The 19,589-nt window shown below is 33.5% G+C and overlaps 1 protein-coding gene and 1 pseudogene across 2 annotated transcripts; one reads left to right on the top strand and one right to left on the bottom strand.

The window, feature by feature from the left end:
- The first annotated feature begins 1,791 nt into the window (after positions 1-1,791).
- LOC111306150 (RHOMBOID-like protein 2) lies at positions 1,792-5,640 on the top strand. The gene is made up of 5 exons (XM_022904058.2): positions 1,792-2,251; positions 3,994-4,157; positions 4,378-4,541; positions 4,837-5,087; positions 5,298-5,640. The coding sequence occupies exons 1-5, from the start codon at positions 1,965-1,967 to the stop codon at positions 5,407-5,409; spliced, it is 978 nt and encodes a 325-aa protein (XP_022759793.2). The 5' UTR covers positions 1,792-1,964; the 3' UTR covers positions 5,410-5,640.
- Positions 5,641-8,712: 3,072 nt separating this feature from the next.
- On the bottom strand, positions 8,713-18,043 carry LOC111315520 (protein IQ-DOMAIN 22-like; annotated as a pseudogene). Its single transcript, XR_016345016.1, has 4 exons — positions 17,475-18,043; positions 10,275-10,470; positions 9,609-9,693; positions 8,713-9,506 (listed from the first exon to the last, which is right to left on the bottom strand). The product of XR_016345016.1 is annotated as a protein IQ-DOMAIN 22-like (transcript).
- Positions 18,044-19,589: the final 1,546 nt, after the last annotated feature.

Below are 19,589 nucleotides of genomic sequence, written 5' to 3'. Positions count from 1 at the left end.
AAAACGGGTGGATGGAGGGCAGTCGCCATCCTTAAATAGAGTTAGGTTTAAGAAGACAAACAAGTTATTAAGAATTTATTTTATATATATATATTTATGTTGCTTAAAGAAAATGTGAAGATGCAAGTTGTGACCTATTAAGGATTTTCAATGGGAGAGTTATTAGTCCAATTGTTTGGAGGATATCATATCATAATTATGAACGGAGAAAAGGGCATGGTATTTTAGGTCATGAGAAAGCTTCGTTCTTTTTGTAAAGTTTGCATAATTATATATTATTGTGACAATAAAAGAAAATATAAATAATATAACTTAATCATTTTTCATTGATAAGATTAAAAGAGAAGACAAAATCACAAAAATTAAATTTTATAACGTTCATATCATAACCGTTAATTTTATTTTGGTATTGATAGTATCAATCAATATGTTTTAGTTATATTAAAATACGATATACTTAAAGATAATTTTTTGTATCGGATTTAATATTGAATGATACTAGTTGTTTTTATTAGTTTTGGTTGATTTTAGTGAATTTTGATGAATTGACTTATTTCGATTAGTACGTGAATGTGAAATATGTTTTGTAATTTTTAATTTATTTTTAATTATTTAATTATTTTTAAAATAACAAAATTAAAATTAATTGACAAAACAACTTTTAAAAATCAAGTTTTTTTTTATTATAACTTTTTTTATATTTTATTTTTTTAAACAAAAATTTATAAATATTTTAATTTCTTTCAAAAAAGTAATTGTGATTTTTTTTTTAAAGTTTGACAATCATGAAACCAAAGTTAAATTTTTTTCATTTTTTTATTTTTATCTTAATACTTATATGAAAAAATATTTATTTAAATATCATATGATTAGATTGAGTATTTAAAAACATCATAAAAATTTATGATATTATTTCATATACTTTTAAACTTATTTATTTAAAATTTGAAGATATTATAAGTTTATTTATAAATTATTAACAAGATTATAATGTACAAATATATATTTATAAATATATTTAAACCAAACCAAAAAACTTAAAATAATATATCAAAATAATTAATAAAGATATATATCACATTTTTTTAAAAAATCGAAACATTATCTGATATAATATAATATTAATAACCTTGATTCATACTCTTGCTCCAAAGACCAAAAAAAAAAAAAAAAAGAAGAGAAAAGTGCATCCATCACTAATCAGTTAATTTGTTGATTTGAGGTTAACCAATGTTGTTCAATACTCTAATTGAAAGGATTAAAAGAAGAACTCAAAAAGAGAAACCCTAGTTTTTCATTGCTTTCTAAATCATCATTTTGTCTCACAATGTCTCTTCTCCCAACCTTCTTTTCTGAATTATGTAAGCATAATAAATCACTCTCAAATGAGCCAAAAATAAAAAGGAAAAAAACCCCTCATTCGATTATTTTCACTTCTCTTAACACATTAAGAATAACAACTATACTTGATTTCCACTTCTTTTCCTTGTTGGATATGATTTCCTCAATTAAAATCGTGTAGGCCAAAATTTGCATTTATTACAAATGAAATCATTTTCCAGTAAAATTAAAAAGAATTAAAAGAAGAGGGGCAGATAAGTAATTTGACATAAATTTCTTCCTTATTTATTGCATAAAATCCCACCGCGTTCCTGCGAAACGAAACGAACCGAACCGACACCGAGCAGCAACCACGAAGAAAGAGGCAAACACGGTTCCAATCCTAAACCAAGCGTGAATATAGAAAAAACAAAGCACTATATTTTAACTTCAACGGTTCAATCTGAAACCATAACAGAGAAAAAAAGCAGAACCTAACTCTATCTTTCTCTTTTCACTCTTCTCAAATAGTATAAACTTCAATTCTATCCCAATTTCCTTTGAAAAAAAAACAAACCCTGAAAAAAGATCACGAATTTATCCACTAAACAGTGAAAAGGAAGGGTTTTTCTTGTCGAAGGAGGATGTCAAGTGGGGATCTAGAAAGGGGAGGAGGAAGTAATGGGAAGAACAGGGCAAATAGCTATTCTGCAGGTCCATACTATGTGGAAAGTACTGAAAAGCAATGGACTTCATGGCTTGTCCCGATGTTTGTGGTGGCTAATGTTGCTGTTTTTGTTGTGGTGATGTATATCAATAATTGTCCTAAGAACAATCTGGGATTTGAAGGGAGCTGTGTGGCTAAGTTTCTTGGCAGGTTTTCTTTTCAGCCTTTGAAAGAAAATCCTCTCTTTGGCCCTTCTTCTAATACGTAAGTCGCATCTACCCATCTCTGAATTTGACGTTGTTCTTTTTTTATTTTAAACCGACTTTTTGGAGTCTTTGCATTGGTTTGCATGAGCCTGGGATTTGGGGTTTCTGAGATTTTGTGTATTTATGCGTTATTTTGATGTTTTCTATTAGTTTAATAGGCATGTAATATGTTAGCTATATATCTGCTGCAGTGAAATTGGATATCGGGAATTGGGTTGGAATTGAACTTTGGGATCCTTTTGCAGCCTTTAATTTCTAAGACCACCAACTCCAAAGAGACAATATTATACAGCCAAGTGCCAGAGGCAGATTGAATTAATAATAAAAATAACAAAAGAAAAGGGGGGGGGGGGGGGGGGAAGAGTGCTTGTCTGTTTTTTGCAATTATTTATGGATTCTGGCTTTTGTGTTTCTGAAACTGTTAGCCTTTTTGTCAATATCTTTTAAAAGTTGTTTATGTAGGAAGTTTTTCTTTGATGATTCAACTTCAGTCCAGTTGATCCTCTTATGGTAACATCTTCGGATCATGCTAGAGGGTTTATCAATCTGTGGTATATTATGATCCTGAATATGAGATGATGGATAATTATACTGGAAAACTGGAAATTTTGTATGATTTGGTTGATGCCCTTTAAACTTATAAGGTTTGTTCTTGCTTGTTGATTTAACTAGCATTCACAATTCTCAATACGGGGTTGTTAACAAAAACTACAGAAGTTTTCATTAGTTGGTTTTTGGAATGTCATGGTTTGCTTATGATTAGTAACCTCTTCTAGCTTATAGCAGTTGAGCATGGATGGTATTTTTGTTTATACCTTGGGGGTTCTGGATTTTGATTGGACCTGTTGCTCTTTTTTCAGCTAGTGGAAATCCTCTTGCTGCTTGCCTCAATCTTAGTAAATGAACAGAAGATATCATATTATTTCAGGATCAAGAAATTAATTCCTGTTCATCTTACTAGTTATAATTTCTAAACAATCTAAAAAGAATGTTTCACTTTGGTAAAATTATTACAGGAATGCATGTCTGGGAATCATTGACTGGGTAATGCATTTACTTGCTCAGTTCATTTAGGGAAGAATGATATTATTGGAGTTGAAGTAGGAAAAGACATGCGGTCTTAGTTGCAGGTCTTGATATTTGATTTTGAGGGGCCAATTAATACTATATTTTATTTTATTTTCATAGGACTTATTATCTATATATATATATATATATATATATATTCTACACATCCCTTGTTCTTAATAAAAAATGCATAAAATTAAATTATGAAAAAAAAAAAAATTAATTTAGAAGAGATCATTTAAATTCATTTAATATATATTTATATATATGCTAAAGTTTGTCAAAACTTGGGAGGGCCAAAACCTCCTCATGCTTCAACAACAGTCCACTAGGAGTTGTCAGAGCTTTTTTTTTTTTTGGGGGGGGGGGGGGGGAGGGGAAGGTCCCCTTATGCATCAACGATGGTCCACCTCTGAGTGGTCTTAATCACTGTAATAGAGAGGCAGCTTTACTTTTGTTTTTGGGTTTAGGGTATTTTCATTCAATAAGTTTATGTGCATAGTTTTCAGTTCACTGGATTGAGGAGAGTAATTGTGAACTTGAATGTGTTACATGGTATCTTTCTTGTTCTCTTCTTTATCTATCTCTAGCAACCTTTTTTTATTGGCACATGCCATTGGTGATAATTATAACTCTTGTAATTTTCTAATATTCCTTCTCATTCTTCTTCAGATTGGAAAAATTGGGAGCACTAGAGTGGAACAAGGTAGTGCATGGCAATCAAGGATGGAGGCTTATCAGTTGCATCTGGCTGCATGCAGGTGTTATTCATCTGCTTGTAAACATGTTGAGCTTGGTCTTTATTGGAATACGCCTTGAACAGCAATTTGGATTTGGTATGTTATCTGTCCTTTTTTTAATGCTTAATTTATTGTTCCAAATTTTCCCCTAGGGTGATTTTTGCGTCATAATATGTTTTGGAATATGTAAATTATTGAAGTGTTGGGTTAGTCTTGATTAGTCAACAAAATGAAATACCATATAAATATGTCTTACAGATAATCTATTGATTGCATCACTGGTGTTATAGCTGACATGCGTTCTTTGCTCTGGCAGTGCATGTTGGGCTTATCTATCTGTTGTCTGGTTTTGGTGGAAGCATACTATCTTCTCTTTTCATTCAGCATAATATTTCTGTTGGTGCCTCTGGTGCTTTATTTGGCCTTCTCGGTGCTATGTTATCGGAGCTTTTGACTAACTGGACTATCTATACAAATAAGGTATGTTACTTGCCCTTGGTTTCTATCTTCTTAGAAATATATATTCAATACACAATTAGAAACTAGTAATTGCCTTGATGCCTGGAGCTTTAGGCAAGTGGATATTAGTACTTATGATCCAAAGATCAACAATGCTATTTAAGGAAAAAAATGGAAGGAGAATGGTGATAATTGGTGATTGTGGTTTTGTCACTATATTGATGTTTATCGTGGTTGTATTATTTAAGGATTTATTTAAGAGCTTTTTATTTGTGGCTTGAAAAGTAATCAAGGGGATTAATTTTTTGTATTGCAGGCTGCAGCTCTGATCACACTTGTGGTCATTATTGCCATTAACTTAGCAATAGGCATTCTTCCTCATGTTGACAACTTTGCACATATTGGAGGTTTCTTGACCGGCTTTCTCCTCGGGTTCATTTTGCTACTTCGTCCCCAATTTGGGTGGGTGGGACGCCAGCAACCTCATGCTGCTGCTCATATAAAATCTAAGCACAAGGCATACCAATATGTTTTCTGCGTGATTGCTGTGGTTTTACTGATTGCTGGGTAAGTTCTAAACCCCATGTTTTAATTTAACTTTTGCCTGTCGTCAGTCAACAAAAACAAATTTGCTTGCCTTATTGAAACTAAATTTGCCATAGATGGTTCTTGTAGTTACTTGTGTTTAATAGTTACCCAAGGTTTAGAGTTCACAGAGATGATTTCATCCTAGCGAAAAGAAAGATTAATCGCCATTTTTCTTTTTGAATGATGCAGTTTCACAGTGGGGTTGGTAATGCTGTTTAGAGGAGAGAACGGAAACGACCATTGCAGCTGGTGCCATTACCTGAACTGTGTGCCAACATCCAAATGGAGCTGTGAAAACTAATGGAACATTACAATTACAACCACTGCTATACCTAGACTTCATCTATCCCACTGATACTTTCCTGATTCCCTTTTTTATATTTTCTTCATTTGTTGATTTCTTGGAGTTAGTATTTGCATGTTTATATGTATAGTTTGACTTTTGAGATTATCTTTGGGCATCAGGAAATTCATTGTTATTATATGGTTGACATTTTATACATGATATATAATATGTTCTGATTGTATGCAATATTTCTTGGAAAAGTACAGATAAATGGATTTCTTCCTCTTTTTTTTTTCCTATAGTTGCAGCCCAAATTGTTTTTTTTTTCCAATTTTGTGAGATGAGATCCATATATCTGTTCTATTTGCATGAACTAGGCATAATCTTTACAAGTCAATGAGCTTCTGATGAAAAGGGTTATCCAGTTTTAGGTTGAGATAGTCAGCTGTTTTATGACATAGATGTTAGGGTCCAAGTGCAATTCTGAAAACCTTTTCTTTTAAAGTAACCATGGAAGACCATAGAAAATCACTGGGAAAATGGGAAACAACCATCGCCATTTGCCAATGCTTCAACTGGAGACTTTCATTATGATAACCGACAACATCACGATAATAGCAGCTGACGGCTGCGTTATTGCCTTTAACAACAAAATCTGTAATGTATCTTCAAAAATCTTCATTTTCCACAGTCAATCTGTTATGTGCCTCTGAGCAACCCACTGCTCTGATTGAAATGGCCACGTGGCACCTACAGGAATACATTACACTTTTAGTAATCCAAATCTTATTTATTTCCAGACCAGGGTGCATGCTCCTCGATAGCGACATTTCAATGCAAGATGTTAGTGTTTTTCTTTGACTTCTGCATGCGTGCGATTCTTTATTTCCGTAACCTGACTGGGATTTTGGGTCAGCTCAGTACACTGCACATCCACCGACATCATCTTCCTGTACATAAAGCTTTTCTGTTTATGTAGTCTAAGTGGGGAATCTTGAAAAACCCTGGCTACTTTATAAATTCCATCGTTTATTTGCAGCATTAACCTTTTTTTTTTACCCACATGCTGAAAGGCACAAAGCCACAAAAGCTTTTACACCTATATCAGTTCAGAATTCAATACTTGTGCTTGTATCATTATATTTATTATATATATATATATATATATATATAAATTCGAAAGTGGAGTTTTGAGAGTTAAAAAGAAACATTATTTATAGAATATTTATATTTATTAAAATTTTAACATTTTAAAGTTGCCAAAAGAGATTATGAAAATGGGAAGCAAGATCTAGTTCTTATGTTAATGGGTAGAGTTTCAAATAACGGTTGCATAGTGATATTACGGCCGCTATTTCACGGTTTCGATAGTCTTCACCACTGCTACATATCCAAATTGGATTGTGAATTCATTCACAATCATAATAGTTGCGAGCAACTGTTATAGCCAATCAATCTCGGTCGGATAGGGTGCTTCCTAGCTCTAATAGGTAAGTCTTTTTTTTTGTTCTGGATTTTAGAGAGATTTTGGCATGAGCTCGTAGAAAAGCTTGGACTTCCCTCTTCATTTTTTCTTGTTTCCTAAAAAGGGAAGTTGTGCCCGGTACGAAGCTCGTTCGTTCTTTTTTTTTTTTGTCGGGTCAAAGAGAATCGTTTGGTTAGGTTCTTTGCTTGCTTATTCCATTTCTTTTAGTGGGAGGACAGTGAGTTCGCCTTCTTTATTGTTGTTTTATAAGACGTTATAGTCACAATCATCATTTTCAGTTTAAAATGTAATTAGAAAATTTATTATTTTTTAATAATTATATAATTTCATATAAAAAATCACATTTTAAACAAAATAATTTTTAAATTTATGATTCAATCAGCAAATACAAACCTCAATCAAGCGCAAAGAACATGTTGTTAAAGTCAATCAATAACTATCTCAAACCTTGAGAGTTGAGAAGAAACAAAATATTTTTTAACTGCCAAGATGAAAAAATGAGAGGCTTGGGTTCAATAGTAGCATCGCCAATAGCTTGGGTTGAGGAAGAAGACAAAGATAGCGTGGATGGAACTTGAAAGAGATTAGAAGATAGAGGAAGCATGGGATATGCCTGTCGATTTTTAGAGAAAAAGAATGAGTAATAGAATGTGATACAGCAAGAGTTAATCGTTAAATTTAAAGAATATACAGATGTGAAAAATGTTTGGTAGGTTTAGGTTCAGTTGAACCAAATTAACCAATTATAGTATTTTTATTTTCTTAATTTAAAATTTAGATACGTGTAATATTTAAAAGTATATTGTATTTTGTTTTTTTTTTTTTTTATTTAAGTGAATATGAAAAGGAAAAAAACAAATGATTTGGTGAGAAATTGGATATTTTAAAAAATTATTTTGTTGATTTTGATGAAAATTTAAGGGGGAATGTGAGCTATTAATTAGTGAATTTAATTTTATTTACCATCATTTTAAAGTAATTAATAGTTTTTTAAATAATTTTAATATTATTAATGTTATTGTTAATTATATATTTTTATTAGTTAATAAAGATTAGTTTGCTACAATTATATTATTTTGGTTTAATTTAGTTATTTAAAATGTTGCACTTGAAAAATTGATCTAATAATAAAATATATTTATACATAATCAATCATATAATTTATCATCTTCCCCCGATAAACATATATTACAAAAATATCTAAAATATTCATCACTAATTTTTTAATTAAATTAATTATAATCTTTATTAACTTCATATAAGATATACTTTTTTCATCATATGTATTTATAATATTTATGTCTTTGAACTTCATGCATATAATAAAAAAAATATTTATAATAAGCATTTTCATTCTGAATTATAACTACAAAGCATGAAAAAATTATTTTAATTTATAAATAAAAATTAAAATATCATAAATTACTTTAAAAATTATAAGTACTAATTATATTATTATAATTATAATTACTACATTTTATAATAGATTTTGAAAAATTAAAAAAAATTCACGACCTTGATAACTGTAATGATTTTCATTATATACGCAATCACGACAGATGCAACGCGATTGAAAACGTGTTCACGACTGTAATTTGAATCTCTGAATGGAAGTATTCAAGACTTGACCTTTTGAGTTTTGCCAACATGCAAAAACTGGCACAAAACAGGAATGAATCACCTTAATCACTTTCAATTCAAAGATAAAGAGGATAAAATAGACCAAATTATGATTAAATTAACCCCATATCATCTTTTCACAAGTTCACTTCATGTAAAGCATTGTTTAAGTACCTATTCTTTGGAAGTAGTCACATGCACTAAAACAGAGATAGTTACAGAGTAATAAAACAAGGTCGGAGTCCTCATCAATATTAAACCTAAGCATGAACAATTAAACATTCCTAAAGCAATACTTGGGACATTTCTTGAAACCACTATTTATTTAGTATCTATAACCAACGGGCATTCCTAGCCTGTTCAAGCGACCTGACCCTGGGTAAGCTTTGCTCGGGAAGTTTGATGCAAGCCGAAATCATAAATGGAATACCTCTTTGTGGAACTAGATTTCTCATACGGGGGCCTTTGCTTTGGAGCACTGAGAGACCTCAGCTTAGCCCTTGAAGACTCAGTGTAAGCCATGTAATTTGGGTGGTCCGAGTAACTACTTAGATAACTTCTTGATCCATCACTCTTGGCAGTACAACTACCCTCTTTTGATGATGCAGAATAGAATTGCGAACCATTATATGCATTGCTGAAAGGGCTTTCCTCAGCCTTATCAGAGAACTTCAATGGACTTAGAGACTGAACTTCACCGGATGAAGGACTGGGAGCTGTTTGGTGTGAGTCTCTAGAATTCGTGAAACTACAATTATATAGATCAGAATTTAAAGCAAGATGTGTAGACTGAAACAGGTTTCTGCCTTTAGAGGTGAAATGGGGTTTCCCGACGTCAACCTTAAGAATTTTGTCATTCTTTTCATCATCCATGAGACCAATTCTTGTTGAATGCACTCGTTGGTCCCATGATTGTTCATTAATCCGATGCTCTGACCGATTCCAACCAGGGTGTAATTTTTCATGATTATCAAGAGTCCTTCCACTCGACTTCGATCCATTTCCCCGAAAATTTTGAGTATTACGTTAACTAACCACAACTATTCAATGCCAAATGGTACTATAAAGTTCTTTTTTGGAAAGTTCAAACAGATGCCAAGACCATACCTTCAGCATTGATGATTGTTCATATTTTTTACTCTTGGATAGAATATCATGTACAAATTTTTCTGGGGTTGGTGGACATTGTTTATAAAAGAGATTTCATGGTCATAGACAATTACAAAACAGACAAGTTGATATCAATCTAATATACAAGGAAACTGTGACCATGTAATAAATCCAAACAACCCTCGTCATCTTAAAAAAAAATGAGAGGAATCTACATAATAAGCTCATCAAATTCCCTTTCAGCAATAAGTTTCGAGATCGTACCACTTAAAGATATGCAGTTTATAATCAGTGGCTGGCAATATACCTCAATAAATGACTTAATTAGTGGCTGTCATTTGGTCAGCAACTCACTACATCTCTTAATATTGGCAACAACATTGCCACCAATTTGTTTTAATGCCCTCAATGACCATGTTTTTCAATTTAAATTTATGATATATATGATTGGGTACATTGATGAATAACAACTACTTGTCATAATAATTTCTACAAAATTGACTTCACTTAAAAACCATAAATTCATGCATGTCCTTTAAAATTTATCTACAGGCAGGCATAGAAGCCCGCAGTCCATGAAGCAGGTGTGCTTGGCAAAAAATTCCCATAAGAAATTTTCAAAAAAACACAGGAGGTAGGGAAGAACAATTCTGACTTACCGGCTGGTGAAAGTGAGAAAATTTGGTGCTTGATTGTGAAGACTCGGAAATTTGGGCCCGCCCAGCGCGAGCACGTACTTGTGCTCGCAATAATGCTTGCATCCTTCTTAGCCGTCCTGCAGTTCTCTTCCTCTCTATATGACCTCTAACCAATGCCTGAAGCTTCACTAATCCTTTTAGCGCTCGCAATGCCCTTCTTGCCTGTAAATGTACATAAAAAAAGGTATAACCACTTAATCAGGCAAGCACATAAGGCCTTAAAAGCAATCAAGCTCATTTGACAAAACATCTTAGAGTCATTACTGATTGTGATCACGTTTTTAACATGTCAAACTATTGGGTAAATTTCTCTATTTTCTATCAAGTAAAGAGCTTTATGTTAATGACTTCAGGCGCAGAACAGCTAAAAGCAGCTGAAAAGGCAAAGAACCATCTGCTCAGGAATATAGGGCAATTACAAAGACATAGCAGCCAAGGTTCAAAAGACTAGGTACCACATTAAATTCATTTATTGAACTACTTAAACATGTACGGACATTTTAAAAATCTGCCTGCAGGCAAATGCAGAAAACAAGTAAATATAACATGAAATTTTAAGGTAGCAGGCGCCATCAAGATGATAGATAGCCATAGTATAGCAGTAGTAGTAGAATTTTTCCAAAAAAATTTAAAAGCTGACACTAAATGAAAGGGGAAATGGACTTCCAACTAGCCGCCCTACCCCCAAGTAAAAGCATTCCCCACAAGGCTCTGACCCAACGAATTAACGCCAAGCTTTGTATCATCTCCAAAAAGTCATACAAATGCAGTTAAGGAAACACATATATTACCCTCAGAACAAACTTTTTTCAGTGTTTTGTGTTGTGCCTGAAGCAATAATCACAACAATACAGAAGCAATAGACAACAATCAATAATCAAATGCGCAGGAAAAATAAAGCACATCAAGATTTACGTGAAAAATCCTCTAGTGTAGAAGAAAAAAATCACGGGCCACCAGAAAAATCTTCATTATCAAATAATAGTTATACAAAGTTCTTCTCTAGCTAAAACTAGAGCTAATCAACAACTAGAGAAACAATTGGAGAAATCTCACCAAATAAGTGACTCAACAAATACACCATGGATTTGTTCCTAGAGAGCTTTAAACTCGATCTTCACCGTTAGAATGTATAACTCTGAATCATAAACCTCCTGACAAGGTTCCAACTCAATCGGACCACGGATCGACTTCCGTTTAATCAACTCTCCCTTCTTCTTTTTTTCTCTCTGCTTTTCCTGGCTTTTTTTCTTTTTCTGCTTGGTTGTCGACACACACATAAAACAACCCCACCTCTTTTTTATTAAGTAGCTAGGGCTCTGTGTAAAATAAAAGATCAAGGCCCATGGCCTTTACTTGGTCCAAAACCACTTATATGGGACTGGACCCCATTTTCCTAACAATCTCCCCCTCCAGCCCCATTAGGAGGAGATTCATCACCATAGCAGTTTCATTTGGAACTTACCTTGGCCAGGGAACTCATTCCGATCAAGTTACTGCAAAGCTCAAGCTTTTCCCTGGGAAATATCTTAGTCAACATATCTGCCACATTTTTATCAGTATGGACTTTCTTCAATAGCATCTGCTGTTCTTCAATCACTGAACGTAACCAATGATATCTAACATTAATGTGCTTTGTTCTAGCATGGTACATGGTATTCTTACTCAAATCTAAAGCACTCTGGCTATCACAAAATACCACATACTCTTTCTGATTCAACCCCAATTCAAAAAGAAAACGTTTCATCCAAAGCATTTCTTTACATGCTTCAGTTGCTGTAATATACTCAGCTTCTGTAGTTGACAAAGCAACACACTTCTGCAACTTAGACTGCCAAGATACAGCTCCTCCTGCAAAAGTGAACAAATACCCTGAAGTATATTTCCTACCATCAAAATCGCCTGTCATGTCAGCATCAGTAAACCCTTCTAGAATTAGTTGTGAAACTCCATAAGTCGAACACATTTTTGAGGTACCCCTCAAATATCTAAAAATCTATTTTACTGCTTCCTAGTGAACCTTCCCTGGATTAGAAAAAAATCTGCTCACTACACCAACTGCATGAGCAATGTCAGGCCTTGTACAAACCATAAGATACATTAAAGAACCGACTGCAGAAGAATAAGGAATACTAGACATAGCTAGTTGCTTTTCTTTAGACACTGGACAAGATTTCTTACTTAGATGAAAATGGTTGGCAAGTGAACTGCTAACTGATTTAGCATGTTGCATGTTGAATCTATCAAGCACTCGTTCAACATACTTTTCCTGTGACAACCACAGCTTTTCAGCTCTCCTATCTCAGATAATGTCCATACCAAGAATCTGTTTTGCTGGACCTAAATCCTTCATATCAAAGGACTTAGACAATTATTCTTTCAACCTGCAAACCATACTAGCATCTTGTCCTACAATCAACATATCATCAACATATAATAATAGGACAATGAAGTTACCATTAGAAAATTGTTTAACATACACACAAGAATCCGCTGCTGTTCTTTTATAGCTATAACTCACCATAAAAAAATCAAACTTTTTGTACCACTGTCGCGGAGCTTGTTTCAAGCCATACAAGCTTTTCTTCAATTTACAAACTAAGTGCTCTTTCTCTTTCACTTCAAAACCCTCAGGCTGATTCATATAAATGTCTTCATGCAAATCACCATGCAAAAATGCAGTTTTAACATCAAGTTGCTCAAGCTCAAGATTCAAACTAGCTGTCAATCCCAGTACCACTCGAATAGAACTCATTTTTACAACTAAAGCAAAAATCTCATCAAAATCGATGCCTGGTTTCTGAGAAAAACCTTTTACTACCAATCGAGCTTTGTACCTCACTAGTTTGTCACCATCTTTTTTCAACTTGAACACCCATTTATTCTTTAATGGCCTCTTCCCTGTTGAAAGTTTAACAAGATCATAAGTACCATTCTTTCGTAATGACTCCATCTCTTCTTTCATTACTTTTAACCAGTGCTCTCTATCCGGAGTAGCCTGCACATCTTGAAAGCTTTCTGGCTCCCTTTCACTGGTAACTAAAATAAAATCTGAACTTGGATACCTGGTAGATGGCCTGCGCTCTATAGTAGATCTCTTGGGTTGAGACTCTACATCACTTGATACTGAAGGTAGCTCCCCTTGCTCAACACTCTCAGGTAGAGAGGATTGCTCCCCCTGCTCAAAACTAATAGCATCTGGCTCATCACCAACTGTGGCTGGCTCATTCATATCCCCAAGTTCTGTTTCTGACTCATTTTCACCATCTGTGGCTCTTTCTTGTGAAATCCTTGTCGGTGTTGAAACATCACACTCAACAGTAACTCGTATAGTCTTTTCATTTTTCTCAAGGTCTGTTATGGTTTCTTTTTCATGAAAGACCACATCTCTGCTTCTGACTGTCTTTCTCTTTACTGGATCCAATACCCTGTAGCCAAATTCTTCATTACTATATCCTACAAACACACACTGTGTAGCTTTACTATCAAGCTTTGACCTCTGCTCTTTTGGTACATGCATGAATGCTTTACACCCAAAAACTTTCAAATGAGAGTATGAAGCATCTTTCCTTGTCCACACTCTTTCTGGAATGTCAAAGCCCAAAGGAACTGATGGTGACCTGTTAAGTAAATAACAAGCTGTGTTGACTGCTTCACCCTAGAATGGCTTTGATAATTTTGTCATCCTCAACATACATCTGACTTTTTCCACAATGGTGCGATTCATTCTTTCAGCTATACCATTATGCTGCGGTGTTCTAGGTTCTGTCCTCTCATGCCTGATCCCATGCTTTGAGCAATACTCTTCAAAGCCTTTAGATGTGTATTCCCCACCATTATCAGTTCGAATACACTTCAAGGGTAACCCTGTCATCCTTTCAACCATGGCATGAAATTTTTGAAAATACTGCAGTACCTGACTTTTATATTTCAACATATACACCCAAGTCTTACGTGAAGCATCATTAATAAAAGTAACAAAATATCTGCTACCACCTAATGACTCAACCTCAATGGGACCACATACGTCAGAATAAATTAATTCCAATCTATTTTTTTTTCTCTGAGAACTTTTACGAAAATAAACTCTATGATGCTTACCAAACAAACAATAATCACATGAATCGAGAGACATACCTTTGGTCAAGGGAATGAAAGACTGCCTTGTCAAAACCTGTAACCCTTTTTCATTCATGTGTGCCAGCCTCCTGTGCCACAAGTTTGCTGAAGCATCATTTTCAACGATATTTACCTGGTTACCGTTCAATTGCATCCATGTCTTATACATTGTGCAGCATAGTTTTCTCCTTGCAACTATCATAGATCATTTGAGAAGCTTCCACTGTCCATTCTTTTGTCGGCTTTCATATCCCTCCTTATCAAGGACATTAATAGCAAGCAAGTTCATTCTCATATCTGAAATGTGTCTGACATCCCTCAAAGTCAACATGCAGCCTGTACTAGTTTGTACAACAATATCACCAATTCTAACAATCTGTGACACACTCTTGTTTCCCATCTTGGTACAACCAAAGTCTCCTGCTTTGTAAGTTGTAAACAACTCTCTCTTAGGAACACAATGATATGCCGCTCTTGTGTCAACTATCCACTCAATGTCGGGATCACTAACATTATTACAATCACCATGTGTATAAATCAAAGTAACGGAATCACTATCTGAATTCACTGCTGCAACATTGTCATCATCTGAACTCTTACCTTTCTCATCTTTTCGCTCTTGCTTCAAGATTTTACAGTTTCATTTTATATGACCCGCCTTACCACAATGAAAACACTTCACTTTACCTTTAGACTTGGATCTATGTTTAGACTTACCACGACCTTTTGAGTCCTGACCTCTGCCGATGTTTCTACCTCTGTTTTCTGTGACTAGAGCTTGATTCCCAGGGTCTACATCTTTTCGCCTCGCTTCTTCATTAAGCATATTGTCCTTTACCATCTCCAATGTCACTTTATAATCATGAGCTGAATTAAGAACAGTCACAACTAGAGTATTCCAGCTGTCTGGCAATGAACCCAAAAGAAATAATACCTTCATTTCATCATCCATCTTAAGTTTCATAGTAGTCATCCGATTAAATATATCTTGAAAATCACTCAATTGCTCTGTAACAGATCGTCCATCCCTGTACTGTAAAGTTGTAATCTTTTTAACAAGCATAACTTTATTCATACATGTTTTTCTCTCATACAATGCTGCCAATTTTTCTCAAACAATGTGAGCATCTGATTCTTGCGCTACATGATGGAACACGCTGATATCAACCCATTTTCTGATTGTAGCCAGCGTCTTTTTACCTAACTTCTTCTAGCTTTCATCTTTCATATCTGCTGGTTTAGCCGAATCACCCAATACTGGCTCATACAAATCTTTGCAGTATAGATGATCCTCCATCATAGGCTTCCAAATTGAATAATTTGATGCTGTCAATTTTATCATAAAACTTGTATCACCCTTCATGATCTCAAACAGAATTTACTTCTATCCTGGGTTGCTTCTGTATCGATGTCTTAAAATAACTCTCGCTCTGATACCACTTGTTGCGCCTGAAGCAATAATCACAACAATACAGAAGCAATAGACAACAATCAATAATCAAATGCGCAGGAAAAATAAAACACACCAAGATTTACGTGAAAAACCCTCCAGTGTAGAGAAAAAAAATCACGGGCCACCAGAAAAATCTTCACTATCAAATAATAGTTATACAAAGTTCTTCTTTAGCTAAAACTAGAGCTAATCAACAACTAGAGAAACAATTGGAGAAATCTCACCAAATAAGTGACTCAACAAATACACCCTGGATTTGTTCCTAGAGAGCTTCAAACCCGATCTTCACCGTTCAGAATGTATAACTCTGAATCATAAACCTCCTGACAAGATTCCAACTCAATCGGACTACGGATCGACTTCCGTTTAATCAACTCTCCCTTCTTCTTTTTCTCTCTCTGCTTTTTCTGGCTTTTTTTCTTTTTCTGCTTGGTTGTCGACACACACATAAAATAACCCCACATCTTTTTTATTAAGTAGCTAGAGCTCTGTGTAAAATAAAAGATTAAGGCCCATGACCTTTATTTGATCCAAAATCACTTATACGAGACTGGACCTCATTTTCTTAACATTTTGGACCCACCACTTTCATAAGAATCCTATAATTTCCACTGCCCTTGAGATTCAACCAAGATTATACTTGGACCCAGGCCATCTGTTTCTCAGAAAAGTTCCATCCATTCAAAGTCTTCTGATCAGAAAATGCTGACAATCGGGTTGATTCTAAATTTGGTAAGCCAATAATTTATTCCATTATATTGACCAATGGCCATGGCAAAAGTGTCAAGCTTTCATTGCAATAATCCACAACATTCATCAATAAACTAACTAATCCACATGAATTAACAGTTAACACCTAAAATTAGGTAATTCACTTAACCCACTACAGTTATAGTGCTACTACACAATAAATGATTACCTAAATAACCCAACAAATAGAATCAAATTACTCAATCACTCCGAACTTCAGAAACTACATTACGCCCCCATTAAATGTTTGAAAACGCCATGACCACAGAAATAGACGAGGAAATTTCTGAAGTAGAAGTTTGCAGATGGTTTTGCCCGAGATACAACGGGGCTTTTTTCGGGGGAGGGGTGCGCATTGTGCAAGCCGGTGCATCGTAACGACGTGTCTGTTTTATAGCTTGGTCGGTAGGTTCTTTTGCTTCCACTTGATGGGGAAGAAGGACGAACTAGAAAACGACATCGTTCTTGTAATTTGGCGAATCTGGTAGATAACTAAATTCAGTAATGGGAACAAAACAGTTCTTAGCTTTGCTTCCTATACTTTTTTGTGCTTTTTCATTTTCCATTGCATTGAGAAAAAAAAAAAAAGAAACAGGGAAAATGTTTTCTCAAGAAAAAAAAAATCAGATTCAACGAGTTCCACGCCTCGGAATAGGAAGAGCCGGGACTCGGGCGACTAAAATGAGGCGAAGGACACGTGTCAGACATTCAACTGATTGTTATTTGTGAATACGGGCAAATGTTTCAGCAAAATCAATAGTGAGAAAAAAAAAAAAAAAAAGAACGAGTCGTAATTAAGAAGAAAAATAAATAGAATGAACAAATTCGGAAAATAAAAACTAACCAGATATCCACGAAATGCAGATTGTATCTTAACCGCAGCAAACTCCTCGCGTGATCCGCAGCTGCTGCTAACGTGAGCTGCCGGTTCATAAGCGCATCCGCCACTGCTACTGATGAGCCTAACCACGGCCTCGGTAGCTTGAGCAGCAGCGACGGCCGCTTCGGCAACCGCGGCGGTAGCGGCAGCCACAGCGATGGCGTGCTTGTTAGAATCCACTACCTCACACCCTCTGTCAACATCAGAAACAGAATCTTCCTGTTGCTGCTGATCACCGCAAAGCGATGACCACTTCGCATTATTGTTACCGCTGTTATTCATGGCGGACGAGTCCTTTTCACGGTAGGATTTGACGAAACTCCAACGGCATTTGTCTTTACGGGATGGTTTAGAAGACGAATGTTGGTGATGGTCCCCGGTCTTTTTGTGGCCAAGGATACGGCGGAACCACTTCAAAGCTTTGCCCATTTTTTCGTTTGCCTTGTTTAACTTGGTTTAACGCTAGAAATTTAGTTGAAAGAAGAAACAAGTAATGGATTTGGGAAGTTTTTTGGGATGCATTTGCAGAGAAAGGGAGGGATAGTGAAATGGTTTGTATCTATCAACGCCATAATAATACGGCAAAGCGTATGTTTATTTTATTATTTATTACTACAACTAAAATTCTACGAGTGAAAATAGTAAAATAATAGTTTCTTAAGAGTAATATTTTTATTTAATAATTCGTTTAAATGTGCAAATCAATGTCATGAAAAGGTCAATTGCAACTTTCAATTCATTTAACCAGATATATTTAATAAATTTGAATTTATATTTTAGTATATGTTATTTTTTGTCTTATAAGTTTACATTAAATTAAATTCTTATTTGAATAAAAAAAGTTAATATCATTAATTTTTTATTAATTAGAATAAAATTACATGTGATATCAATAAAATAAATAAAAATTTATCACGTAATTTAATTAATATATAAATTAAATAAAATAATTCTTTCTTCTTTTTTTTCTTCCTTTTTATTTTTTTTATGTTATTCTCTTTCTCATATCCTTTAAGAATTCAATTGATTATAGTTTAGGGATTGATTAATTAAATTTTATCATATGATTAGATTTTGTCCATTTAAAAATTTAATTGAATTGAAATAAAAGATTAAAAGCTCAATTAATTATAATAAAATATTAAAATCTTAAATAATTATTGAATTATAATTAAAGGATTTTTTTTACCTTTTAATCTAAAAAGAAATACATCATATCTAATTATTTTTGGCTTGGCATCTTATCTAAATCATACTCATGATCATGATCATATAATACATCATATATATATATATATATTCTTTTATAAGAAAACAATAAATAAATCAAAATTTTATTGATTAGATTTGTAAAAGAAAAGATTATGGAACTATTTAAACACTCAGGCTTTAATTATATAAATAGAAAATGTCTTGAGTTTACATTTTTTTAATGAATAGTTTAAAATGAAAATCTAATATAGATTGAGAAAATTAATAACATCTACTAAACTATAAATTAATTTATTTATAACTCACATGAAGTACAATACTAAAATTCTCCCATCTTAAATGGGAATCGGAAACCTAATAATTTATCAGCAAACATGCCCCAGCATGGAAATTGTACTCTCAAAAGTCAAAAGTGCCGAAATCAATTTTGGATTTTTTTTCCTTTATTATAACCATTTAGGGTTGATAATTTAATCTAACCCAATAAATTTGATCCGATCTAATTTTATAAAGTTAATTTTTTTAAATTAAATTTTAGATTAGATGAAATAATATTAAAAAAGTTACGATTAAATTTTAAATAAATTTGATCTGATCCGATTCAATTCGACTCGTTATATATAAAATTTTTTTATTTTTTAATTAATTAAATATATTTTATATATTTAATTTTATATTTATATTAAAAAATAATATTTTATTAATTTAATTGAATCATTTATATAATATTGACTCAAATTAAATTCAAATACGAAAAATAAAAAAAAATTTGAGTCAAATTAAAATCAAATTTTATATATATATAAAATTAGATCGTTTAAGACAAGTAAAAATTCTCCTCAACTCGATCCGTTCTAATCCTCTAGC

Source organism: Durio zibethinus, chromosome 9 (genome assembly GCF_047325235.1).
Source record: "Durio zibethinus cultivar Kanyao isolate XHJ-2024 chromosome 9, ASM4732523v1, whole genome shotgun sequence".
Lineage (NCBI taxonomy): Eukaryota > Viridiplantae > Streptophyta > Magnoliopsida > Malvales > Malvaceae > Durio > Durio zibethinus.
This window is presented reverse-complemented; position numbering and strand designations above follow the sequence as displayed.